Genomic DNA, 27562 nt, shown 5'->3' with positions numbered 1-27562 from the left:
GAAAACCTATGTGTCCTTGAAATTTCTCTGGGCTTAATGACTGTGTGCAGGTAGTACAGAAGAAATCTCAAGGCAAAAACCTAAACCTGTGATGTAAAGCCACATTAGCATACCGTCTGCTGACTCCTCCCATCTCGGTAGATTCTCCAGATTAATTTGTGCTTAGACTTCTCATGTACACAACAGCACAAATGTACACCAGACCACGCCCACTGTAGTCAACCATACAGTCAGGCCACGCCCACTGTAATTCTCTTTATTCCACCCCACACACACAAGTGAACGTTGATCACTCCACACTCATCACCAACAGCACAAACTACAATGTAAGAACCGTATGTATAAGACTGGCAGTAAAAACTACATACTCAACTTTAGACTTAAAAAATCTCTCATCTGTTTACAGGTTCCTGTTCCTCCTGAACCAGCAGTTACCTGTTAACAACTTACTAATAATCAGAGCTCAGACACAAGAGTGTCAGTCTGTGTTAAAGTAGAGAATCATTTACATCACTTAAAGGATTAAAGCGTATAATGCAAGTTTGGCTTTTTATAGCAGAGAGGTCTGCTCTGTACACACATACTGGTTTTAAAGCCAGCTATAGAAATAGATGAGGCTTCTCTGTTCATAATTGTCAAGCTACTGGTGTCTGCACTGAACAGACATTCTGATTAATTCTGAAAGTCTTACTAAGGAGATTTCTTAATGGATTCAAACTTGCTACGCCTCTCCTCTGAGCGTCATATTGTTAATTTCATAATGCTGCCACCTGGTGGCCATTTACTGCTAAAGCAGGTGCTCCATCATCCATTTAATCAGTTCCTCAGCTACAGGTTGGTCAAGCCCAGTATCTGCTGAGTAAGATATTATATAGAATTCCACAGTCTCAGTCAGCTGGAACTCCAAACAGACACTGTGAGTCTGACGGAGACATCAGGGGACGGAGTAGCCCCTCCTCCAACAGCACTGTGTCCCAGAGAGACGTCAGGGGACGGTGTAGCCACCCCTCCAACAGCACTGTGTCCCAGGGAGACATCAGGGGACGGTGTAGCCCCTCCTCCAACAGCACTGTGTCCCAGAGAGACATCAGGGGACGGTGTAGCCCCTCCTCCAACAGCACTGTGTCCCAGAGAGACGTCGGGAGAGTTGCGGGAGAGTTGATCTGCATAAAGTCTGATTGTGTGTGTGTGTGTGTGTGTGTGTGTGTGTGTGTGTGTGTGTGTGTGTGAGAGATTGTGTGTATGTACTGATCTACTGTTCTTTGGGACCTGATAAACAGGTATTATTTAAACATCGTTTACACCAGGACATGATTATGAAGCATGTATGTTCTTGCAGACTTATGGAAAAGGCAACAAGAAGCAATTTGTTCATTCACTAAAATGTATGAATATTTTTGTGGAAGGACATAAATTGTGTGTGTATGTGTGAGACAGATTTAACAAGATGAAGTTGACAGATGTTCCACACTGTGGTAGAGAACCTACATCATCATCTGGATGAATGTGGTCTACAGGAGTTTTGGCACATTGTCATACTGACTACAATGACTGTAGAAATAAGAGTTAGGGAAGATAAACCATCTCAGTGTGACCCACACTCCTCTCTCTCTGTCTCTCTTTCGATGTCTCCATCTCTGTGTCTCTCGTCTGTCTCCATCTGTGTTTCCATCTCTCTCTCTCTCCCGTCTGTCTCTCAGAACTCGTCGTCGGAGCTGAGCAGTAGGGTCTTCTCCTGGTCACGTGTGCTGGTGGAGCTGAGACTGCGTGTCAGCGTGGTCTCCCCAGGCTGCTCCAGTGTGCTCTGCTGCGTATACTGCTGGTACGCTGGGGAGAAGTTATGGATGGCATCCTGAACAATGTCTCCGGGGTTCATGGTCTCCTTCAAACTGCTGGAGATGCTCTTCATAGGAGCACAGCGACCTGGGGAGGGGGGGGGGGGGTGTAGAGGGGCAGGGGTAATGGGGTAGAGGGGTAGAAGGGTAAGTATGAACTGGACTATAATACGCCAAATAATAAATAAATGTGTGTTTGGTGTAGTTTGGTGTAATAAATAATACACCTAAACAGATTAAGCAACATTAAACACAAGATAATGGATCACTTTTCAAAACAGTGAACATACTCCAGCACAGACAGAGCAGACTGACATTCACACTTAACAACAGAGGAAAGAAAGAAAACAGAAGACTGAATCCAATGAGGTGACTCAACGAGAGGCAGGACTGTGTGGTGAAGAGGAAGAAGAGGAAGACACCTACCGTACTGTCCATAGACAGGGAAGGATCCTAACAGAGCAGCAGACAGGGGGGCGGAGACAGAGAGGGGGCGGAGACAAAATACAGAAGCAGTTTCAAAGTTAGAAAATGGAAGACAAAAAGGGATTGATAATAAACCAGGTACAGGAGAGGAGCAGTGGAGAATGGAGAGAGAGGGGACGGAGAGACACGTCAGTTAACAGGACAGGTGTCCCTCTCAGACAGTAGAGGACGGGTATCTGGGGACTCTCAGCAGGGGACGGGTGTCTGGGGACTCTCAGTAGGGGACGGGTGTCTGGGGACTCTCCAGCTAGCACTGGCAGTAGTAGCTAGTAGGTGTGTAGCCTGTGTAGTAGGGTGTTGGGGCGGAGGTAGTGGTAGGTGTTGGGGCAGAGGTAGAGGTAGGTGTTGGGGCGGGTGTTGGGGCGGAGTTAGGTGTTGGGGCGGGTGACGTGCTTACCGTAAGAGTCCAGCCTTTTGTCCATGTACACCTTGTAGGTGAAGGCGTGTCTGAGGGCCACAGCAGCAAAAAACATCTCCATGCAGATAATGAAGTTCTGGTAGCCGGCGGCAACTGTCCCCTCCCCCACACTCACGTCAGGAGAATCAATCTTGGGGATCGCACCACACTTCTCTAGGATAGCCAGTAGCATACCTGGAGAGAGAGAGAGGGAGAGGGGGGAGAGAGAGAGAGAGAGAGGGGGGGGGGAGAGGGAGAGAAAAGAGAGAGAGAGGAGAGATAGGGTGAGAGAGAGCGAGAGGGAGAGAGGAGAGATAGGTCACTGCACATTTTTGACTTTCTTTTGGACAATTAAGCTTTTTAAACTCTCGTGGGTCACGTAAAATGACACAGCGGGCCTTGAGTTAGACACCTGTGGTAGGGGTGCACGATATGGACTAGAATTACGATGTGCGATAACATTGTTGGATATTCCGATATCGATGTGAACCACAATAAATTAAGATTAAAATACAGAGATGTAGTGTCTCTCTGAACAGCAGCACGTTAATTCGTTTTTTTTACTGTGTGATGAATCCAGAATAATTCCAAATATTTTGCAGGTTTATTCAACAATAGATTCAATCTAGGTTTATACTTTCACGAGTGACCGTAGCGCGACTCCGCACACCTCGCGTAACCTCCGCGAATGACGGAAGCATTTAATCTTGCCGTGTCACATTCTTTGCAGTGTTGTCCGAAACGATATGTAGGCCTAGTAGTATAGAAAAAACACCCCTCAAATACAGGGGAATGAACATTTACCTGACCAATTTTAATGTTGCTTTGTGTATTAGGTTTGAAAAGTGCTGGAATTTAGGCTAAAGTACTTGAAATTGTAACTACTTCGTTTCACAACAAATATCTGTCTGACTGAACAGTTCTCTTGTAATTACATTAACAAATACGAGCCTCTTGTAATTCCAGGACGAAACATGAAAGAACGTGAAGACGTTAAGATTGGGCGTTTTGAAAATAAACAAGCATTAAATAATGTGATAAAAAAAAGCGAATTATTTCGAATCATTTAGAGTATATGTATAAATATTTAACTCAATTAAGTTTAACGAGCTGGAAATTATTGAAATGGACCTTGAAAGTGACGTGCAAGTGCTTTAATTCCACCTTGTATAGGTGTATGAACCCGGCAAACATGACTATTCTCATTGCGCTGAGACGCGGCGCGCGCGAACTTACAAAATTCGAGAGGTGCACGATCTCGTGAATCGACAGCGCGCGAGACCATCGCGCACGGGCGAAGCCACCGTGATTACGTTATTTTCGCCTTGCGGACCCTCGCGCTGCGTCAAGTGTAAACCAGGCTTAAACCAAATCGCCTGTCTGATGAGCGTGTTCACCTCACTCTGCCTCTTGCCTACTTACGTCACGTGATCATAGTCTGCAGCGCGAATAGCTCCCTCTATTGCTGGACGAGGATAATGCAATTTGAGTTTGCTGTTATTCAAGGAGTTATCGTGGCTCTTTCGATGTGTTTATCGTGAAACTTCACATCGCGATAACGATAAAAATACGATTCATCGTGCAGCCCTAACCTGTGGTGTAGGGTGTAGTGTGTAGGGTGTAGTGTGTGTCCTCCCCCTGATCTAGGGTGTAGGGTGTAGTGTGGATCCTCCCCTGATCTAGGGTGTAGGGTGAAGTGTGGGTACTCCCCTGATCTAGGGTGTAGGGTGTAGTGTGCAGTGTGTAGTGTGGATCCTCCCCTGATCTAGAGTGTAGGGTGTAGTGTGCAGTGTGTAGGGTGTAGTGTGGGTCCTCCCCCTGATCTAGGGTGTAGGGTGTAGTGTGCAGTGTGTAGTGTGGATCCTCCCCTGATCTAATGTGCAGTGTGTAGTGTGGGTCCTCCCCCGATCTAGGGTGTAGTGTGCAGTGTGTAGGGTGTAGTGTGGGTCCTCCTCGTGATCTAGGGTGTAGTGTGCAGTGTGTAGGGTGTAGTGTGGGTCCTCCCCCTGATCTAGGGTGTAGTGTGCAGTGTGTAGGGTGTAGTGTGGGTCCTCCTCCTGATCTAGGGTGTAGTGTGCAGTATGTAGGGTGTAGTGTGGGTCCTCCCCCTGATCTAGGGTGTAGGGTGTAGTGTGTGGTGTGTAGGGTGTAGTGTGGGTCCTCCCCCTGATCTAGGGTGTAGGGTGTGGTGTGTAGTGTGTATTACCACATAACGCTGGAGAGGAGAGGACGCTGGCATGGATTGCTCGCTGCTTCTCCACTTAAAGTCGACTTAAAGTTGTCTTAAAGCTCATTAAGAAGCTAATCGATTAATTTAAATCGACGTTAGTCGATCGAAATAAATTAGAAATTGTATTTTACCCGGGATGTTACTATATTTTCACTATCTGCGGGCACCACAGACTGTTGAAAGTTTTAAAAAAGGACTTAAAACGTTTGCTTTTTGTAGATTTTATCATTCTTAAGAAACTGCTGGTTTTTATGTATTCCTATATTGGTTATTTTAATCTGTAGCACTTTGAGATTTGCTTCAAATGTAAAGTGCGTTACAAATAAAATGTATTATTATATTATTTATTATTATTAGTGTGTAGTGTGTAGTGTGGGTACTCCTCATGATCTAGGGCAGGGGTGGGCAATTAATTTTTACAAGGGGCCACATGAGAAACCTGAATTGTGTCAGAGGGCCACGCAAACGAAAATGACGTCATTACGGTGGCCCCGCCCACCTCGCACGAACTTCCGCAAACGGTGGAGGCGTTTATACTTGCCGCGTCACATTCTGTGTAGTGTTCTCCGAAACGAGAATGTGTTAGTATAAAGAAACACCCCTCAAAAACAATGGGAACATTTTGTTTCAGATTTGAAAAGTGCTGGAATTTAGGCTAAGTATGTTTGAAATTGTAACTACTTCGTTTCACAACAAATAGCCATCTGAATGAACAGTTTTTTTGTATTACATTAACAAATACAAGCCTCTTGTAATTCCAGGACGAAACATGGGAGAACATGAAGACTTTAAACAACCATTAAATAATGTGATAAAAAAGCGAATTATTTTGAATCATTTCGAGTATATGTATAAATATTTAACTTAAGGTTTTTTTTTGTTTTTTTTTTTCCCACCACCACCCCCCCTCTTCGGAGGACTATTGATACTTTATTGTTTATTGTTTATTCAATCATAAAAACATATATAAATTTAGCACATTTTAAATGGGAGTGGGGGGGGGTATAAAGGGAGAAGAAAAGGGGGGGTGTAAAGGGGGACAGAAACAAAAGGAAGAGGGGGTTATACAGATATATAATATGTATATGGTATAATATAGTGCAATATAGTATATTATAATATAACATAATACAATAATATATAATATACCATATTGCTTATAAAAAGATAGAAATGTACTTTAATCATGAACTTGTGATTTGTTTGCTACAGTTGAATTTGCTTATGTTGTGATGTAATATTTGAGTTAGTTGTGTCTAGATTAAGTCTGTATCTGTATTTATGGTAGGCTCTAAGTGTGTATCTGGGGGGATATAATATATTAGAAGATTTTTCCAGTGATTGATGTTTATGTTATTTTTTGTTTTCCAATTCATGAGGATGACTTTTTTTGGCAATGACTAGCGACATTAGGATTGTTCTATTGTTTTGTGGTGTTGTGCTAATGGTTGATATGTCCCCTAGTAGGCATAATGAAGGTGTTGGATGAATTTGGGTATTTAGTGCTTGAGATAGATGAGTAGTGACTTCATTCCAAAACAGGTTAACTGGAGTGCAAATTAAGTTTAACGTGCTGGGAAATATTGAAATGGACATTGAAAGTGACGTACAAGTGCTTTAATTCCACCTGCAAACATGACTTTGTCCATCGCGCTGAGGCGCGGCGTGCGCGCGAAGTTACAAAATTCGAGAGGTGTACGACCTCGCGAGTCAACAGCGCGCGAGTCAACAGCGCGCGAGGCCCTCGCGCACGGGCAGAACCACCGCGATTACGTCGTTTTCGCCGCGCGGACCTCCGCACTGCTCGCGCCGCGTCAAGTATAAACCAGGCTTAAACCTAGCTTTAAAGCACTTCTACGGCACTTCAATGTCCATTTCAATATTTCCCAGCTGACTCAGGTTCTCTCTAAGCTCGGTTTCTGGAACGGAAAACCCTGAGTTTTCGTTAACTCTGAGTTTACTTACCCGGTTTCTTCACTGAATCCGCTTTCTGGAATACCCCCTGTTCAGTTAGCTATTTGTTGTGAATCGAAATACAGTTACAATCTCAAGCATTTTCAAGTACTTTAGCCAACATTCCAGCACTTTTCAAACCTGGAACACAATTCACAATTATAATTTGTCACGTAAATGTTCCGCCGTTCGCGGAGGTTCGTGCGAGGGGTGCGGAGTCGCGCGCTACGTTCACTCGCGAAAGTATAAATTTTGCCTTAACTTGTCGCTGATCACCTACAGTGTTTCTTGCACAGCTCACACAAGCACGTACATCCACACGGAATTAACAAAAACGTAGCACTTTCAAAATAAAAGCGTCACAGTTGTATTGCACGCACGACATAGATATTTGTTAAATTTATGATTGGCCTCTCGCGGGCCAGACAGGGACGCACAACGGGCCGGATGTGGCACGCGGGCCGTTGTTTGCCCAGGTCTGATCTAGGGTGTAGTGTGCAGTGTGTAGGGTGTAGTGTGGGTCCTCACCCTGCCAGAAGGAGAGGAAGATGACGGATTTGATCATGAAGAACTTGAGCACAGGGCTGTAGGGGACCAGAAGCTCCCGCGTGGCAAAGTAGAAGAGGAAGAGGGCGTAGAGAGACAGACTGACCGAGACGTTATAGATGATCGTCACGTACAGATAACCGCTCGCCACACTGCAGACACACGGAGAGACAGAGACACACGGAGAGACAGAGACACACGGAGATACAGAGACACACGGAGATACAGAGACACACGGAGAGACAGAGACACACAGAGAGACAGACACACAGAGAGACAGAGACACACAGAGAGACAGAGACACACAGAGAGACAGAGAATTGGACATCAGGTCACCATAATTAGAACAGCGAAGATCTACATTTCCTGATTTGGAGTGATTTATTTATGTAGAGCAGGTGTGAGTGAGAAAGAGAAGGAGAGAAAGAGAGAGGGAGGGAGGGAGAGCACAGCATGTATGGAAAAAGAGAAAATTAATTAATTAATTTCTTACTTAAAGTCTCCATCTCTGTATTTTCCAAAAGCCTGCAGAATGACTGTTATGACCGCCATCAGGGGCTTCACCACACAGAACTGCAGAGTCGCCTGGGGGTCGGGATGGGGGTGAGTGGGTGTGGTGAGGGGTGTGGTGAGTGGGTGTATTGAGTGATGGGGGGGTTAGGGATGAGGGGATGTGGTGAGGGGTGAGTGGGTGTAGTGAGGGGGTGTAGTGAGTGATGGGGGGTTATGGATGAGGGGATGTGGTGAGGGGTGTAGTGAGTGATGGGGGGTTATGGGGGGGGGTTAGGGATGAGGGGATGTGGTGAGGGGGTGTAGTGAGGGGTGAGGGGTGAGTGGGTGTAGTGAGAGGTGAGTGGGTGTAGTGAGTGATGGGGGGTTATGGATGAGGGGTGTGGTGAGGGGTGTGGTGAAGGGGTGTAGTGAGTGATGGGGGGTTATGGGGGGGTTAGGGATGAGGGGTGTGGTGAGGGGTGAGGAGTGAGTAATTTAATTGTAAGGTGTAAAGTTACATTAACTAATCATAATTAATTAGAGTATGATTAGCAACACATTCCTACCTGTTTACAGAACCTCAGGAAGCCAATGGAGTAGGTCTGACCCCACAGACAACACGTGCCATACACACAACTGGACCTGCACACACACACACACACACACACACAAAAACACACACACGCACACACCATTAATACTACAACCTAAGCCACCACAACCCGATGTTTGCTTGTGTCTCTACTCAGAATCTACACAGCCTTTCTCAAGATCCAGATAATCCATCAAACGTTTCACATGTTTGATTCTAATACATCAGAATGTAATATGACGGTTGCATTTATACAACATCATAGGCCTCAAACACTTGTAAGGAAATTGTATTCAGTGTCTGGACGGGCCCATTTGGTGAGGCCCAGGTGAGGCCCGTCTAGGTGACTGTTTTCCACAAATGCTTAAAACACTGAAAAATCTCCACCCTGCCTGACAGCCAAGAGACATGAGACGAAAAGAGAGAGGGACGGAGAGAGGGACGGAGAGAGGGACGGAGAGAGGGACGGAGAGAGGGATGGAGAGAGACACTCACTGGATTGGCTTCCCGCGGATCTCCGCCATGATGGCACTCTCTCCACCCAGGTATTCATAACACAGACTCAGGAAGTTATAGATCACAAACGCTGCAGAGACACAAAGTTTGAGAAGTTAGTGTTTCATAAGTGGAGATGAACGTACTCCATCTGGTCCCGCTGGTTAATGGGACGTGAGAAGATGCACTAAAGAGATGCAGTGTGTGTGTATGTGCGTGTGTGTGTTCACATATTAGTGCTGAGTGTCATTCTGTTTGTGAGGCTCAGTCCACCCAAACCTGGTCGCCAATACCACCCTCTGCTGGTGACAAAACTGTATTAAGCTTTAACAGGTGTTTTCAGTGCATATTGAGCTCCCCCGCAGATATAAACACACACACTGCTGTTCAGAGCATAACACACTGAACACACACTCATGCACTCAGACTTACACATGCAGACACACGCATCCACACTGAACACAGCCACTACAACTCTCATTTATTAATGAGCTCTCACTCTCAACACACACACACTCAACTACAGACACTCAACTACAGACACACACACACTTTTCCTCATATGAGAAAATGTCTGGTGAATTCTATGTTGTTGTCATTTGCATATTGTTGCTAGGAGATGGCCTTGCCTCCCAGCAGGCCTCAGTAATAACAGAACAAAGATGGCTGCTATCATGAGGGCAGGAAGACAGAGAGAACCATCTGTTAGGATAATAGACTCAACCACAAAACACACACACTCACTCACTCATTCACTCACACACTCACACACACACACACACACACACACACACACACACACACACACACACACACACACACACACACACACACACACACACACACAGCGCGGTACCTTCGTAGCAGTCGCGGACCGTGTCGAAGTAAACGTAGAACTCCTCGTTGGTGAAGAAGAGGAGACTGAGCCAGGAGTCAACGGCGTAGATTGGCACGATGAAGAGGATGCGCACGATGTGCCTCTGCTCATTGGGAGAGCTGTAGTAGCGCAGGTGCATGTAAATCTACACACACCACAGACACACGGAGACCACAGACACACCACAGACACACGGAGACCACAGACACATGGGGACCACACACAGAGACCACAGACACACGGAGACCACAGACACATGGGGACCACACACAGAGACCACAGACACACCACAGACACACGGAGACCACAGACACATGGGGACCACACACAGAGACCACAGACACATGGGGACCACACACAGAGACCACAGACACACCACAGATACACGGGGACCACAGACACACCAGACACACACCACAGACACACAGAGACCACAGACACACCACAGATACACGGAGACCACAGACACACCACAGATACACGGGGACCACAGACACACCACAGATACACGGGGACCACAGACACACCACAGACACACGGAGATCACAGACACACCACAGATACACGGGGACCACAGACACATGGAGACCACAGACACACAGGCACCACACACGCCACAGACACACAGGGACCACAGGCACATGACACACACATGGGGACCACAGGCACAGATCAAAGACAGAGAAGATATTTTAAAAGATGTTTAATACATCAGTTGTACATCCAGTTCCAGTTTCTCACAGCCCTTTACCCAAACTCCCTCAAAAACACTCAACTCTAGCCTCAAACCTTCAGACCAACAGTGTCCCCTGGTGGACATCTGACGTTATTCAACCTCCTATGCTCAGTCTCACTGGTGCTGCCTGGCAGCCAAACACATCACCATGGAAACTCAGACTGTTCCTCCCCTTACACACATTCAGACCCTGCAGCACTGAACACCGAACCACCCTATCAGCATGGCCCACCACTGCACTATTAACATGACAGGAACCGCCCACTACAGACTCACCACCCTATCAGCATGGCCCACCACTGCACTATTAACATATTAACATGACAGGAACCGCCCATTACAGACTCACCACCCTATCAGCATGGCCCACCACTGCACTATTAACATATTAACATGACAGGAACCGCCCACTACAGACTCACCACCCTATCAGCATGGCCCACCACTGCACTATTAACATAATAACATGACAGGAACCGCCCACTACAGACTCACCACCCTATCAGCATGGCCCACCACTGCACTATTAACATATTAACATGACAGGAACCGCCCACTACAGACTCACCGCCCTATCAGCATGGCCCACCACTGCACTATTAACATATTAACATGACAGGAACCGCCCACTACAGACTCACCACCCTATCAGCATGGCCCACCACTGCACTATTAACATATTAACATGACAGGAACCGCACACTACAGACTCACCACCCTATCAGCATGGCCCACCACTGCAATATTAACATATTAACATGACAGGAACCGCCCACTTCAGACTCACCACCCTATCAGCATGGCCCACCACTGCAATATTAACATATTAACATGACAGGAACCGCCCACTACAGACTCACCACCCTATCAGCATGGCCCACCACTGCAATATTAACATATTAACATGACAGGAACCGCCCACTACAGACTCACCACCCTATCAGCATGGCACACCACTGCAATATTAACATATTAACATGACAGGAACCGCCCACTACAGACTCACCACCCTATCAGCATGGCCCACCACTGCAATATTAACATATTAACATGGCAGGAACCGCCCACTACAGACTCATCACCCTATCAGCATGGCCCACCACTGCAATATTAACATAATAACATGACAGGAACCGCCCACTACAGACTCACCACCCTATCAGCATGGCCCACCACTGCAATATTAACATATTAACATGACAGGCACCGACTCGTCAGCCTGGCGCACCACTGGAAGGAGTGTGAGTGTGTATGTATGTACACTCAAGTGTGTTCATGCATGCGTGTATTGTGTGTGAGTGTGTACATGTGGGCATGTGTATGCATGCAGATCTGTGTGTAGGTGTGTGTGTGTGTGTGTGTGTGTGTGTAGGTGTGTGTGGGGGTGTGTGTGTGTGTGTGTGTGTAGATGTGTGTGGGGGTGTGTGTAGGTGTGTGTGTGTGTGTGTGTGTGTAGGTATGGGTGTGTGCAGTGCCATTTCAAGGTATTTGGGGGCCCCAAGCAAAGACACCAACCGGGGCCCCCCCAACCTCCACACCAGAAATCTCATGCCCAAACCCCCCTCCGGCCAAAAAAAAAAACATATCTGGCCGCGGTCCACCTTCAAGAACCACAGCATATACACCTCAAACTAACTACTTTACAAATTTACTACTTGTAGCTGAACATAGCAGATTTAAGTATGGGATTACCCGGGACGTATATATTGTTTTTAGCCTACCCGCTGCTAAATTACACCATTTGTACAGGTAGGCCTAATTTATCCAGTGTAAATCATCACTTACCACTGTCTTGTGTTTTTTTTAGGGGTGGGCATAGATTAATTTTTTTAATCTAGATTAATCTCACTGAAATCTTGAAATTAATCTAGATTAATCTATATTAAAATGGCTCATATGTGTGCTACCCAAGTAATAACTAAAAGTCAGCTTTTGAGATAGGGTTTCTTAATACAGAGGGTGCATTAGACCAGGGGCTCATCTCTTGTTTCCAAAATGCATCAATGACTGCTTGAGGAAGCTGTTCTACTTTGATACTTGAAGAAAAAAAACATGCTCAATAAAATGTAGGCTACTCGTGTTCAACGGTTTATTCAGTTAAACATGAATTTGTAAGCCTACATACTGTACATTAAAAGGGGTTGATAACATGTTTATTCAGCTAAACATGATATTTGAAATGTAAGCCAACATTTAGTACATTTAACCTCACGGACATAATTTGGGGGGGACTTTTTCAAAAGCCGGTTTGGTCCTCTGCAGTTTTAACGGTTAAAAAGAAATATTTAAATAGCGACGAATCTAGCGCTAGGACCATGCAGAAAACGACCGCTCCGAGCTCCGCTCCGGTAACACTTTACATTCCTAAAAATGAATTTTCCATGAAGCAAACCTGGCGACTTCGTGGCTGCATCGATGTAAACACACGTACGATTTTTAATTCACAGGTTTGAAAACTCGTTCTTGCCCCTACTGTGCAATTTGGTTAGGAATACAGCCGAGCTAAACTGTCAAGTTGAAAGTCATCATAGTTTGCTTACCCATTTAGTAGATAGATTAACGGCGATAATTTTTATATCGCCCGATAAGAGTATCAAATTAACGAACGCCGTTAACGCCGTTAACGGCCCACCACTAGTTTTTTTGTGTTCCTCTTCCTTCTTTTGTTTTCTCTTTTGGCTTCCTGATGGATAAATTCGCTTCATGGTTAAGTTTCATATTTGCCGGCGTCTAAAACTTGGCTGTCTGCCAGGACAGTGTCTGCCTGCCTTAAGCAGCTGGTGGGAGGGGCCCCTTGAGGGGGATTCTGAGAACAGTGTCATTGCTCATGACTTTGAGAATGTAAAGGGGGGCTCACACAGTTTGTCGCTGCATTTAATTCTTAACCTGTTGTTGTCTGGGGGCCCCAGGCCAGCTTGGGGCCCCAAGCAATTGCCTGGTTTGCCTGCCCCATCGCGACGGGCCTGGGTGTGTGTGTGTGTGTGGAGACAGGGAGCACATATGTCCAGCAACATTGCACATCTTGTCTTTTTCCATCAGAGGTCATTGTGACCAACAGCTTTTGTCTGTCTGTTCTCAGCATGAGAGAACAAAGGTCTGCCTATCACCTTACACACACACACACACACACACACACACACACACACACACACAGATATGGACACGTACAGACACACCCACAGACATACAGCACCAACACGACTTCACGAGTTTGTGTGTGTGTGCGCATGTGTATGCGTGTGTGTGCAAGAGAGTGTCTGCACCACAGGGTAGACGTGTCAATACAAACACCCAACACATTAATTAATAATGATCCTGTGAACTGTACAGCTGGACACTACAGGAACACAGTGGAGAAGGAGCTTTTGTGTAGGCTTTCAGTGTATGTTACGTTCATCATTGTGGTTGTAGAGTGTATGTTGGGGTTGATTATGGTTGGGGTTGTAGAGTGTATGTTGGGGTTGATTATGGTTGGGGTTGTAGAGTGTATGTTGGGGTTGATTATGGTTGGGGTTGTAGAGTGTATGTTGGGGTTGATTATGGTTGGGGTTGTAGAGTGTATGTTGGGGTTGATTATGGTTGGGGTTGTAGAGTGTATGTTGGCGTTGATTATGGTTGGGGTTGTAGAGTGTATGTTGGCGTTGATTATCGTTGGGGTTTTGGTTTATTATATTGGTCATTTGGATGCAAAAGTGAATTATATATTGTTTATCTTTATTGTTCTTGTGTGGACACCAGATGACTAGTGTCCACTGTGTGGAAGGTACTGGGAACATAAAAAGATAGAACTGTGTGTGTGTGTGTGTGTGTGTGTGTGTGTGTGTGTGTGTGTGTGTGTGTGTGTGTGTGTGTGTGTGTGTGTGCGCTCATACCTGGTGGCAGGTGACTATCAATGCTGTCCACACAAATAACCCTGAGATGGTCTGTGCTGCAGGGGTCATGAGGAAGATGGGCTCCTCTGGGGACACCAGTGGAGTCTCAGGAACCCAAGACCTGTTCTGACCCTGAGGGAACACCGTAGCCACATCCTGGTCCCGTGCCATGGTGAGAGCAGAGCTGTTCAAGTTCTCCAATAGCGGAACACCTCGCCTCCACAGCTGGCCCATCTATGGAGAAACAACCAATCAGATGGCCAGGAACAGGAAGCTCCAATCAGATACCAGGGACAAACATAAGAAGGCATAAGAAAACAGCCCACCACTCACAGCGCACACATGTAGAATCACACGTGTGTCCAAGTCACACAACCCACCACTCACATCGTACACGTGTAGAATCACATGTGTGTCCAAGTCACACAACCCACCACTCACATCGTACACGTGTAGAGTCACACAACCCACCACTCACAGCGTACACGTGTAGAATCACACGTGTGTCCAGGTCACACAACCCACCACTCACAGCGTACACGTGTAGAATCTAGGGGTGCACGATATGGACTAGAATTACGATGTGCGATAACATTGTTGGATATCCCGATATCGATGTGAACCACGATAAATTAAGATTAAAATACAGAGATGTAGTGTCTCCCTGAACAGCAGCACGTTAATTAGTTTTTTTTTTTTTACTGTGTAATGAATCCAGAATAATTCCAAATATTTTGCAGGTTTATTCAACAATAGATTCAATCTAGGTTTATACTTTCACGAGTGACCGTAGCGCGACTCCGCACACCTCGCGTAAACCTCCGCGAACGACGGAAGCGTTTAATCTTGCCGTGTCACATTCTTTGCAGTGTTGTCCGAAACGATATGTAGGCCTAGTAGTATAGAAAAAACACCCCTCAAATACAGGGGAATGGATATTTACCTGACCAATTTTAATGTTGCTTTGTGTATCAGGTTTGAAAAGTGCTGGAATTTAGGCTAAAGTACTTGAAATTTAAACTACTTCGTTTCACAACAAATATCTGTCTGACTTGTAATTACATTAACAAATACGAGCCTCTTGTAATTCCAGGACGAAACATGAAAGAACGTGAAGACGTTAAGATTGGGCGTTTTGAAAATAAACAACCATTAAATAATGTGATAAAAAAAGCGAATTATTTCGAATCATTTAGAGTATATGTATAAATATTTAACTCAATTAAGTTTAACGAGCTGGAAATTATTGAAATGGACCTTGAAAGTGACGTACAAGTGCTTTAATTCCACCTTGTATAGGTGTATGAACCCGGCAAACATGACTCAATCTCATTGCGCTGAGACGCGGCGCGCGCGAACTTACAAAATTCGAGAGGTGCACGACCTCGTGAATCGACAGCGCGCGAGACCATCGCGCACGGGCGAAGCCACCGTGATTACGTTATTTTCGCCTTGCGGACCCTCGCGCTGCGTCAAGTGTAAACCAGGCTTAAACCAAATCGCGTGTCTGATGAGCGGAGAAGGGTAATGCTGCAGGCCGGAGCCCCGGTGGGCGTGGGTAATGGGCGGAGCATGTGTCAATCATTTTCTAATGCAGCCAATCAGATACTAGACTTTCGTTGTCAATCAATTTTTATTAAGCCAATTATCAGCCAGAGTTAGCTGTCAATCATTTTTTACTGCAGCCAATCATCTTAACAGATCTGCCAAATGAAGGCGGAAACTGCACGGAGAAGCTCTTTAAACAGAAGTATATGCCATTCTTGCACAAAAGTAGCTGAATAAAAACATTAGAAGAGCCATGACTTTAGACATTTTTAAATCTAAGTTTAAAATACTTCTCACTTGTTATTCTGGGCTGCAGCATTACATATATGTGTGTGTGGATGAGCGTGTTCACCTCACTCTGCCTCTTGCCTACTTACGTCACGTGATCATAGTCTGCAGCGCGAATAGCTCCCTCTATTGCTGGACGAGGATAATGCAATTTGAGTTTGCTGTTATTCAAGGAGTTATAGTGGCTCTTTCGATGTGTTTATCGTGAAACTTCACATCGCGATAACGATAAAAATACGATTCATCGTGCAGCCCTAGTAGAATCACACGTGTGTCCAGGTCACACAACCCACCACTCACAGTGCACACATGTAGAATCACACGTGTGTCCAAGTCACACAACCCACCACTCACAGCGTACACGTGTAGAATCACATGCGTGTCCAGGTCACACAACCCACCACTCACAGCGTACACGTGTAGAATCACACGTGTGTCCAAGTCACACAACCCACCACTCACAGCGTACATGTGTGTCTAGGTCACACAACCCACCACTCACAGCGCACACATGTAGAATCACACGTGTGTCCAAGTCACACAACCCACCACTCACAGCGTACACGTGTAGAATCACATGCGTGTCCAGGTCACACAACCCACCACTCACAGCGTACACGTGTGTCTAGGTCACACAACCCACCACTCACAGCGTACACGTGTAGAAGCACACGTGTGTCCAGGTCACACAGCCCACCGGGTGTCTCTGAGAGCCACATGTTAGTGTTAGGTTAGGGTAAAGCGGGGGTCTGCAACACACGGTTCTAGAGCCGCATGCGGCTCTTTGACGCTGCCCTAGCGGCTCCCTGGAGCTTTTTCAAAAATGTTTGAAAATGTAAAAAGATGGGGGAGAGAAATATATTTTTTGTTTTAATATAGTTTTTGTAGGAGACAAACATGACACCAACATTCTTAACGTTTTCCAATGCTGTAATAATGTGTAGAATAAATTAAATTAAATTTCAACATTTATGTCAACGAAGATTTGCGCAATGAACAAAGTCATTTTTGTAGGGTTCATACACCTTGACAAGGCGGAAATAAAGCACTTGTACGTCACTTTCAAGGTCCATTTCGATAATTCCCAGCACGTTAAACTTAATTAAGTTAAATATTTATTAGTGGTGGGCCGTTATCGACGTTCGTTAATTTTTATACTCTTATCGGGCGATATAAAAATTATCGCTGTTAATCTATTCTTAAAGTTGGGTTGGGAACTGGGTCAAAATAGTTTAGCTCGTGTGTATTCTTAACCAAATTGCACAGTAGGGGGCAAAAACATGTTTTCAAACCTGTGAATTACAAATTGCACGTGTGCTTACATGGATGCAGCCACAAAGTCGCCAGGTTTGCTTAATGGAAAATTCATTTTTAGGAAGCTTCCTAATGGAGACATTGACAAAGTTGTTTGCACCTTATGCAACGCAGAATTAGTTTATTGTAGTTCTACCAGCCTGAAGTACCATTTAAACGCAAAGCACCCGTTTGCTAATGCTGCTGACGCTGGGTCAAGCACTGATGCAGCCCAGGGGAAAAAAACAGATTAAATGTACTAAATGTTGGCTTACATTTCAAATCTCATGTTTAGCTGAATAAACATGTTATCAACACCCTTTACTGTACAGTATGTAGGCTTACAAATTCATGTTTAACTGAATAAACCATTGAACACGAGTAGCCTACATTTTATTGATGTATTGCATGTTTTTTTTTCAAGTATCAAAGTAGAACAGTCATTGATGCATTTTGGAAACAGGAGATGAGCCCCTGGTCTAATGCACCCTCTGTATTAAGAAACCCCTATCTCAAAGACTTTTAGTCATTACTTGGGTAGCATGCATATGAGCCATTTTAATCTAGATTAATCTAGATTTTAAAAATTAAATCTATGCCCACCCCTAATATTTATACATATACTCGTAATGATTTGAAATAATGCGGTTTTTTGTCACATTATTTAATGGTTGTTTATTTTCAAAATGCCCAATCTTAACGTCTTCATGTTCTCTCATGTTTCATCCTGGAATTACAAGAGGCTCGTATTTGTTAACGTAATACAAGAGAACTGTTCAGTCATCTATTTGTTGTGAAGTACTTTAGCCTAAATTCCAACACTTTTCAAAGCTGGAACACAATGCAACATTAAAATTCGTCAGGTAAATGTTCCTTCCCCTGTTGTTGAGGGGTGTTTCTTTATACTACCACATATCGTTTCGGACAACACTGCAAAGAATGTGACGCGGCAAGTTTAAACACCTCCACCATTCGTGGAGGTTCGCGCGAGGATGTGCGGAGTCGCGCGCTACGGTTACTCGCGAAAGTATCTTAATCTTAAAACTAAAATGTCGCCCTCCATGTATGAAGACACTAAAGAATTTTTAAAAGAAATTTTGTAGGATAGAGTTTAGTTTGTTAAGACTCTATTTGTTCTATTATTTTGTAGATTTAGAGAATCGTGACACCCCTACTACAGAATACACTGCAGGGAGAATAAACATTTAATCATGAATACTCATTATGTATTTGTAGCTAACAGTCATTTTGATAGTAGGCTAATATAGATACATACAGCATGTGTTGCCTTCTTTATTAAGGCTTATATAAGGCTTTTAATTTTTTGCAGTTCTAGACATATCTGATTTTTGTTTTATGGTCCAATATGGCCCTTTCAACATTTTGGGTTGCCGACCCCTGGGGTAGAGGACCCTGGGGTAGAGGCCCGTTGACAGTCTTACTGGGGCCCGGGACAAGAAAGTTTCATGTGGAATTACAAGAGGATCGTATTTGTTAACGTAATACAAGAAAACTGTTCAGTCAGACAGATATTTGTTGTGAAACGAAGTAGTTACAATTTCAAACATTTTCAAGTACTTTCGCCTAAATTCCAGCACTTTTCAAACCTGGAACACAATGCAACTTTAAAATTCATCAGGTAAATGTTTTTCCTTTCTTTTCTGCGCTCCAGATTTCTGTATATACTTTAACTATCCACCACTGTATTTCCCGCTGTTGTGCGGGTACCAGCCGATTACGGTCGGTGCTGGATCAAACCATTTTTCAGTGGGAGGCGGGGGTGTATGCACTTAATGGAAAATATGCAGATAGGTAAAAAACCAGTAGCGAACCGTGACCTTTAAACCTGGGCCCGCTAACCCCCCCCCCCCCCCCCCCCCCCCCACAAAGTTTTTTTTTTTTCCTTTCTTAATAAACTGCAATAAAGAAAAACTGAGACGACAGTACAGCTTTAAAAACGCAATAAACAATAATATCTGTACTAGGTAACGTCTTAAGCAAAATAAGTTTCCAAACAAAATAAGGTTCACAGCTCCGTGGTTCTCGGAAGCGGAATATGTAAACAACGTGCACGCTCACAGGCTCACAGGCTTCCACTTAACCCCTCACCTTCCAACACAGATTGAATAGACACGGGTGAATATTTTATTTGCTTATATTTTTGTAATTGTTTAGATGTCGAATGTCAAACTGTAAGTAGATAAAATAAAATTGGATAATTATATATATATATAATGCTTTAAGAATATTTTAGGCCCTCTGAGAGGGCGTAGAGGGCCCTGACGGTTCCCCACTGTAAAAAACATATATTTTAGCAGTTGAGCTTATTTTGAGTACAGAATTTTATGTTAATGAAAGATTTCAAGATTATTTAAAATTATAGACTTTAAATAAAAAATTAATTGCTGGGCTCTTTGATGGGCCCCCCTGGCCCTGGGGCCCGGGATAACAGACCCGGTTGTCCCCCCCTGTCGACGGGCTGCAGGCCATACACCGCTCCATATCTACATTTGAAGACATTTCAAAACAGGTTTATTTTTTTTATTTTGTTGGACATTTCTGTTAATTTCTGTTTCAACCAGGCAAAACTTAACTAACATCTAATGTTTTTTTTATTACAACATATTGCTACTGTGTTTATCATAAGGGGTGGACTGTTAATTTCTCATCTCATATTTCACATTTGTTTTAGTTCAGATCTCAGAGTTCACGTGTGTTTTAGTTGGAGGGTTTCTGGGTAGGTCTACTAAGCAAAGGTCAATGTCATGGTTACAGGAAATGGATTCCTGGCCAGATCCCACAACACTGGCCTGGACTGAATAAATACAATTCACACATATACATTTTCTTTGTTAGTGTAGGTTAATGCAGGTGAAATAGTGCCACAGCACTCCTCCCAACCGCTGATGCCAGAACAGATTTCACTCCTGAATTTTTCAGTCTGCCCTTTCCACCCAAAAGCAACATTAGAACTTCAAGAGTGATTCAGAGTGGATCTGGATGGGGCCAGAACCCTGATCAGAACCAGAACACCCATCCCATCACACTGACTCTAATTCAGACTCTGTAATGCCTTCAAGGGGGGAGGGGAGGTGTCAGATTTTCCTTCATAAAAAAAAGGTAATAATAATAATAATAATAATAATAATAATAATAATAATAATAATAATATTCAACTGACATTGTTAGTACTTTTAAAAAAGAATTATGTAACTTGTAAATTATGTAACATTTTATTATTCTTCTATTCTTTTTTCTTATCACTATTATGACTACTACGGTAGGTGCTGGGAAACTGTTCCGACCACCTGGCGCTTGTGTGTGTTTGTGTGTGTGTGTTTAGTTGGAGTAGCACACATGGACAGTAGTGTTTTCAGTCCTTTTCATTACCACAGCAGACAGTAACCTGAGCTCACAGCTGTGTCTGCTCTAATCCACCTCCCATCATCACAGGTGTACAGAACAGCAAAAACAATGTCAACAAACACCAGCAGCCAAAACAGCTCAGTAGGCACCAGGTTCAGTAGACCCTCATTTGAGAGACACCAGGTTCAGTAGACCTTCATTACAGAGGCACCAGATTCAGTAGACCCTCATTTGAGAGACACCAGGTTCAGTAGACCCTCATTTGAGAGACACCAGGTTCAGTAGACCCTCATTTGAGAGACACCAGGTTCAGTAGACCCTCATTTGAGAGACACCAGGTTCAGTAGACCTTCATTACAGAGACACCAGGTTCAGTAGACCTTCATTACAGAGGCACCAGGTTCAGTAGACCTTCATTACAGAGGCACCAGGTTCAGTAGACCTTCATTACAGAGGCACCAGGTTTAGTAGACCTTCATTACAGAGGCACCAGGTTCAGTAGACCTTCATTACAGAGGCACCAGGTTCAGTAGACCTTCATTACAGAGGCACCAGGCTCAGTAGACCTTCATTACAGAGGCACCAGGTTCAGTAGACCTTCATTACAGAGGCACCAGGTTCAGTAGACCTTCATTAGAGGCACCAGGTTCAGTAGACCTTCATTAGAGGCACCAGGTTCAGTAAACCTTCATTAGAGGCACCAGGTTCAGTAAACCTTCATTAGAGGGCCACAAGGGCCAAACAGGTTTCTCGCAGGTGTCTGATATTTAGGGTGTGCTGGGATACCTTGCGGCACTAAGGAAAATCTCAACAACACTGAGCTGATCTGATCTGAGGGCCAGCAGAGATAGCACAGTCTCTGTGGTGATGTGTTTTCTAGATGCAGCTATAGGCCTGTGTGTAGGTGTGTGTTGTTATAGTCCATCCATACAGACTATAGACAAGCAGTGGGAACATGCTGATGAAACATGCTCGTCCCACTACACTACCCCTACTACACTACACTACCCCTACTATACTACCCCTACTACACTACCCCCCACTACACTACACTACCCCTACTATACTACCCCTACTACACTACACTACCCCACTACACTCCCTAGTATCACACACTGATGCATTAGGTCTTTTCATTCAGCTTTATTGATTACTGCTTGGTACAGGTAACAGAAACTCATCATTCAGTCTAATTCTTAAACACATGGCCACTGAACATGCTGCAAACTCTCCAGTGAAATCAACATGTGACAGTGACCTCATATAAACTAGTGTGAGATCACACAGCAACACGCCGACGTCATCCTCTTACACTGTCCAGCCATCATCTCATGAACCTGCACAACACGTTTCCTAGGTTATCTCTCTCTGAAGATTCCCATGTGTGCGGTGACATCACGGCTCCCACCCCCGATTACACAACCGTGTGTGTGGACTGGGTGACGTCACCCACCCTGGATTACACAACCCCTGGTGCGTGACTCACGGCACACTTCCTGGAATGAGAGAGAAAGAATCACGCTCCCAGTTGCCATACCAACCGTGGCACCAGGCGAAGTAAGGTCTGAACGCAAAATGCATCTAATCTATAGATACATCTGACCTATAGATACATCTGATCTATAGTTCCATCCGATCTATACAGTTACAGTTACTCAACTATTTTGCAATATGTATTACCGCATTTAGCACTGTCAAGCAATCGCTCCTACCGATCAGTTATGAGTAATAGAATCTTCCTATTATTATTTTACAGGCATCATCATCTACTGCACTACCGACATTTGGAAAAACCTATAGCTTAGTTTAGTAAGCAAAATGAGATCAAATGAAACAACAGGAGCACATTAAAGTTACATTTGGCTGAAGCTCTCTAAACCCAAAGGCGTGTCACGTGTGCCGTAATCACCGTTTAGTCCGATATCAGATCCGCACTACCGTTTAGTCCGATATCAGATCCGCACTACCGTTTAGTCCCGGTATCAGATCTACACCACCGGTCTGTAGCATCACATTTATATGCGTGCCGTTTATTTTCATTTACAAAACAACTGTGATGCAGAATGATCATTCTTGACCCCAACACACACACCGTTCTCAGTTCAGCCAGCTGGGCGGTGTAAGTGAGCAGGTTTAATGGAACTGAGCGTTGACCGATCACTGTCCGTCTGCTTCACACCGACTGATGTGCACGGCCAGTGAAGCACGAACAAAACAAACCCGTCCAAGACGCGACCATCACCGGGCTCGGTGGAAACCGGTGTCCTGCTGTTAAATTACGTGTTCTGCGAAACTTTGTTAGTTACGGAGGACACACGTCCATGAAAACACAGAATAAACACCACAGCACGGTAGTGTGAACACCGTCTCTCCTTCACTCCCGGTAGCTGCTCATGTTCACTACGACCAGGAACTAAACTTCAGTTTCCCCAGTGTTAACTACTCTTACCGTTCACGGTTCTCCCGGTTCGCTCTCCCGCACCAGCCCCTGCAGTGAGCTCCGTAGTCCGCGTCTCCCGTAGTCCGCGGTGTCTCAGCGCTTCTCTTAATTTACCGAAGATCTCGAGATGTTTTAATCCAGCAGTGGAGATCTCACCAGACACAAGCGGCCCTAGCGAGTCCCAGCGGACCCGACATCCAGCTTTACACGCCAGAGCCAGCAAACACGGATTTATCCATCTACTCGGTGCCGTTTTCCTTTGTAAATCCTTTGAACTTTCAGACAGTTATAATCCGGCTGCGTAAGAGAAACTAAATAATCCCACCCGCGTACTTACACAAACGTGCAACCGCCTACCAATGTCACTGTTCGGTTAAATCATGTCGTTTAAATCACATACGTGTAAACAAAATCAAAAGTGATCAACATATTTTTACCACGTAATCTATAAAATGAATCCTGAAGAGTCATCTAGTAATGTTCCTCTCCGACTGGGCTTGAACTGCAGATTACATCTGCGCCTGACCGGCCGTGTTCGCGCATGCGTACTGCTTGTAGCGAGCGGCCTTTCCCACGTAGGGCTCCGGTAGCGGGGATCCGGTGGTAGAGCTCCGGTAGCGGGGCTCCGGTCCACCTTCAGCTGGTCCAGAGATCCGCGGAGACGCAGTTATAGTGTCGTATGTAGTAGCGTAATATAGTGCGGCACATTTGTAATGAGATGAGCATAAACACGCGAGTACTACTATAAACGTTGATATGCAGGTGAAGTCAAATACCAATAAACCCAGGGTTGCCAACTTTTGACGTTCGCTTGGAGTGAGATTTTAACCTGGAGCCGGTGGCGAGTGTATTTTGTTGAGGGGGGGGGGGGGGGGGGGGGGGGGGTGACGAACGTAAAATGGACACAGATTCAGTGTTATATCGCCGGTGGATGGCGCCAGAGCTAGCGAACTAATAACGTATTGAATCATATATGTGGATCTGAGGTAAATAAACTGGATATTTTTTTTTCGGCGTGAGATATCGGAAGTGTGGCGTGAGAGCGTGTGAAAACGGTCAAATGCGTGTGTCTCACGCTCAATGCGTGAGAGTTGGCAACCCTGAGCTAGCTACCGTGAGATACCGAGCGCGTGGCTCCGTTAAACCCGGTCCTACCGTCAGTTAACGCGGTACAACAGTGCCGAACCGGTACGGTCCGCGGGCATAACTCGTTGTCCCAGCGGCGCCGTTAACGGGGCTCCTCTCGTCCCGTAGTACTCCCGCTCGGCCCAGACCAGCCCCGGTTCTCCCGGTCCCCGGTACCGGACTCACCCGGTACCTGCTGACCCGGGACCGGACCGGACGGCGCTGCTGGTCCGGTGGTGGTCAGGCCCGCTGAGCCGAACGCAGTGACGGATGTGAGCGGATCCTGGCGGCTCTCATGGCCCGCGCTGCCCCGCCTCGCTCCAATGTAGTGTTGGTACAGCTCCCCCGTGTCTCCGTCCCCCGTCCCGACAGCGCGGTGATGTACACACGCACCCGGGTAGTTGTGGGGAAATAAAGACGCACATACATCAGTGTTTCTGACTGTGGTGTTGCCCTAAACCTCCGTCTACCACAGTCTAACACCAGATGTGCAGTTACACGTTTATATAAGCGGAGTTAAGCTCCAGTTACATTACGCACACTTAGTGATTGTGCTGCATGGTTTTCTACTATATACAAGAATATGTGCAGTGGATATACTCATGAGAGTGTGTGTGTGTCCATGTGGCTGTAGTTATGTGAGCCAGTGGCGGATGCTGGTCTTTCAAGGAGGGGAAGCTCAATTTCGGCCATCATCATAAAATGTGTCGGTTTATTTATACATAAATTCTACCCGTTCCTTTTCAAGAAAATGATCTGTGACCCTGTCGTACCAACAAGAAACGTTTCTTTCTTTTAATGAAGAAAATGCCGCTAAGAGGATTAGGAAAATCTCCGGTTCAACTCAGAACAGAATGAAAATTTAAAACATTTAAATTAAACGCTCCCGCGAAGGTTTACACCAAAGGATCTCTGATTCGCTCATTTCGCTGTCAATCAAAAAGGGATTCAGCCTCAGACAGATCATCCGATCATCATGCAGAAGCTGAGCGTCCGAGCCAGCCGAGGCCAGCCCACTGCCCCATAGACCCCCAGAGACGCTGAGCGTTCGATGGGCGGGACAAAGCCCAGCATTTATCCAATGGCTCGTCTCGTTTCGCTGCACTCTTTGCTTCATTTTTGAACTCTGTAGACGCTCAGCGTCCACACCGTTTAAAGCACCGTGAAGCTGCGGGACTGAGTGAGAGGAAAGCCGCGTCGTTACCAGTGATAAGAAGCTGATTCTGAACAAAAGTTGAGCACGTTGTAGCGCATATTTAGTCAATGACATGTACACACAACAGTTTATGTTTGATCTCATTTTTTTATATTTTAGGGGAAGCTGAGCTTCTCTTGCAGACTTAGAGCAATCGCCACTGGTGTGAGCATGTCCGTGTGGCTGTAGTTGTGTGTGTGTGCATGTCCGTGTGGCTGTAGTTGTGTGTGTGTGCATGTCCGTGTGGCTGTAGTTGTGTGTGTGAGCATGTCCGTGTGGCTGTAGGTGTGTGTGTGAGCATGTCCGTGTGGCTGTAGTTGTGTGTGTGAGCATGTCCGTGTGGCTGTAGTTGTGTGTGTGAGCATGTCCGTGTGGCTGTAGTTGTGTGTGTGTGCGCATGTCCATGTGGCTGTAGGTGTGTGTGTGTGACCATGTCCGTGTGGCTGTAGGTGTGTGTGTGTGAGCATGTCCGTGTGGCTGTAGTTGTGTGTGTGTGTGCATGTCCGTGTGGCTGTAGTTGTGTGTGTGTGAGCATGTCCGTGTGGCTGTAGTTGTGTGTGTGTGAGCATGTCCGTGTGGCTGTAGTTGTGTGTGTGAGCATGTCCGTGTGGCTGTAGTTGTGTGTGAGCATGTCCGTGTGGCTGTAGTTGTGTGTGTGTGCATGTCCGTGTGGCTGTAGTTGTGTGTGTGTGTGCATGTCCGTGTGGCTGTAGTTGTGTGTGTGTGTGCATGTCCGTGTGGCTGTAGTTGTGTGTGTGAACATGTCCGTGTGGCTGTAGTTGTGTGTGTGTGTGCATGTCCGTGTGGCTGTAGTTGTGTGTGTGAGCATGTCCGTGTGGCTGTAGTTGTGTGTGTGAGCATGTCCGTGTGGCTGTAGGTGTGTGTGTGCGCGCATGTCCGTGTGGCTGTAGGTGTGTGTGTGAGCATGTCCGTGTGGCTGTAGTTGTGTGTGTGCGCATGTCCATGTGGCTGTAGGTGTGTGTGTGAGCATGTCCGTGTGGCTGTAGTTGTGTGTGTGAGCATGTCCGTGTGGCTGTAGTTGTGTGTGTGAGCATGTCCGTGTGGCTGTAGGTGTGTGTGTGTGACCATGTCCATGTGGCTGTAGGTGTGTGTGTGTGACCATGTCCGTGTGGCTGTAGTTGTGTGTGTGAGCATGTCCGTGTGGCTGTAGTTGTGTGTGTGAACATGTCCGTGTGGCTGTAGGTGTGTGTGTGAGCATGTCCGTGTGGCTGTAGGTGTGTGTGTGTGCGCGCATGTCCGTGTGGCTGTAGTTGTGTGTGTATTTTTCTTCTTTTCCCTTTAAAGTCCCCAGTTAATACAAGCACATGATGTCCAAGCCAAACTCTTCATCTTTATTATAGAACTCTCTCTTCCACATTCATTTAAATAACGATCCTGTTGTCCTCTGTAAAATCTCCAAAAGGAAACACTGAAAAGGAGTGTTAAAAGTCTTAAATTAAAACAAAGCCAAATCCAAAAACAACACAAACATTAAACATACAAGGTCTCTTTTAGCAGTGTGTGTGTAAACCTCCTGACTGCTGGCAGCCCAGCCACAGGTTTGGCATGTTCAGAGATGCCTTCACACGTCCGTGTCTTACAAATGCTTTTAGAATCATTATTGCAGTTCAGCCAATAAAAAAGGCTACATGAGAGTATACTTTAAAAAACACACACACGTTCACACACACATATACGTCGCAGAAACCCGCTAATGCCAGACACCAGCACAGTGTGGAGAACACGTTAAACAATGTATGACCTCTTAAAGCCACAACGCATACATATAGAGCCAA

At 45.4% G+C, this 27562-nt stretch overlaps 2 protein-coding genes across 7 annotated transcripts in view; both read right to left on the bottom strand.

Annotated features, from left to right (window-relative positions):
* Positions 1 to 213: 213 nt before the first annotated feature.
* Positions 214 to 25067, bottom strand: LOC143517664 (transmembrane protein 184B-like). Of its 4 annotated transcripts, none has more exons than XM_077010402.1 (10): positions 24758 to 25067; positions 14512 to 14745; positions 9883 to 10048; positions 9027 to 9117; positions 8506 to 8581; positions 7941 to 8032; positions 7430 to 7599; positions 2719 to 2913; positions 2262 to 2288; positions 214 to 1923 (listed from the first exon to the last, which is right to left on the bottom strand). In XM_077010402.1, the coding sequence occupies exons 2-10, from the start codon at positions 14743 to 14745 to the stop codon at positions 1697 to 1699; spliced, it is 1278 nt and encodes a 425-aa protein (XP_076866517.1). In that variant the 5' UTR covers positions 24758 to 25067; the 3' UTR covers positions 214 to 1696. The 4 variants fall into 4 exon arrangements, with proteins under 4 accessions (XP_076866517.1, XP_076866518.1, XP_076866516.1 ...); XM_077010403.1 differs by lacking the exon at positions 24758 to 25067 and adding an exon at positions 24602 to 24737; XM_077010401.1 differs by lacking the exon at positions 24758 to 25067 and adding an exon at positions 23456 to 24307.
* Positions 25068 to 27097: 2030 nt separating this feature from the next.
* The window catches only part of tnrc6bb.1 (trinucleotide repeat containing adaptor 6Bb.1), a 12014-nt gene continuing 11549 nt past the window's right edge, over positions 27098 to 27562 (bottom strand). For all 3 annotated transcript variants that reach the window (XM_077010383.1, XM_077010384.1, XM_077010385.1), the window contains exon 21: positions 27098 to 27562. This exon is cut by the window's right edge and continues 1340 nt beyond it. The gene's annotated coding sequence lies outside the window, so the exon portion shown is untranslated.

This window comes from Brachyhypopomus gauderio, chromosome 6, assembly GCF_052324685.1.
Source record: "Brachyhypopomus gauderio isolate BG-103 chromosome 6, BGAUD_0.2, whole genome shotgun sequence".
Lineage (NCBI taxonomy): Eukaryota > Metazoa > Chordata > Actinopteri > Gymnotiformes > Hypopomidae > Brachyhypopomus > Brachyhypopomus gauderio.
This window is presented reverse-complemented; position numbering and strand designations above follow the sequence as displayed.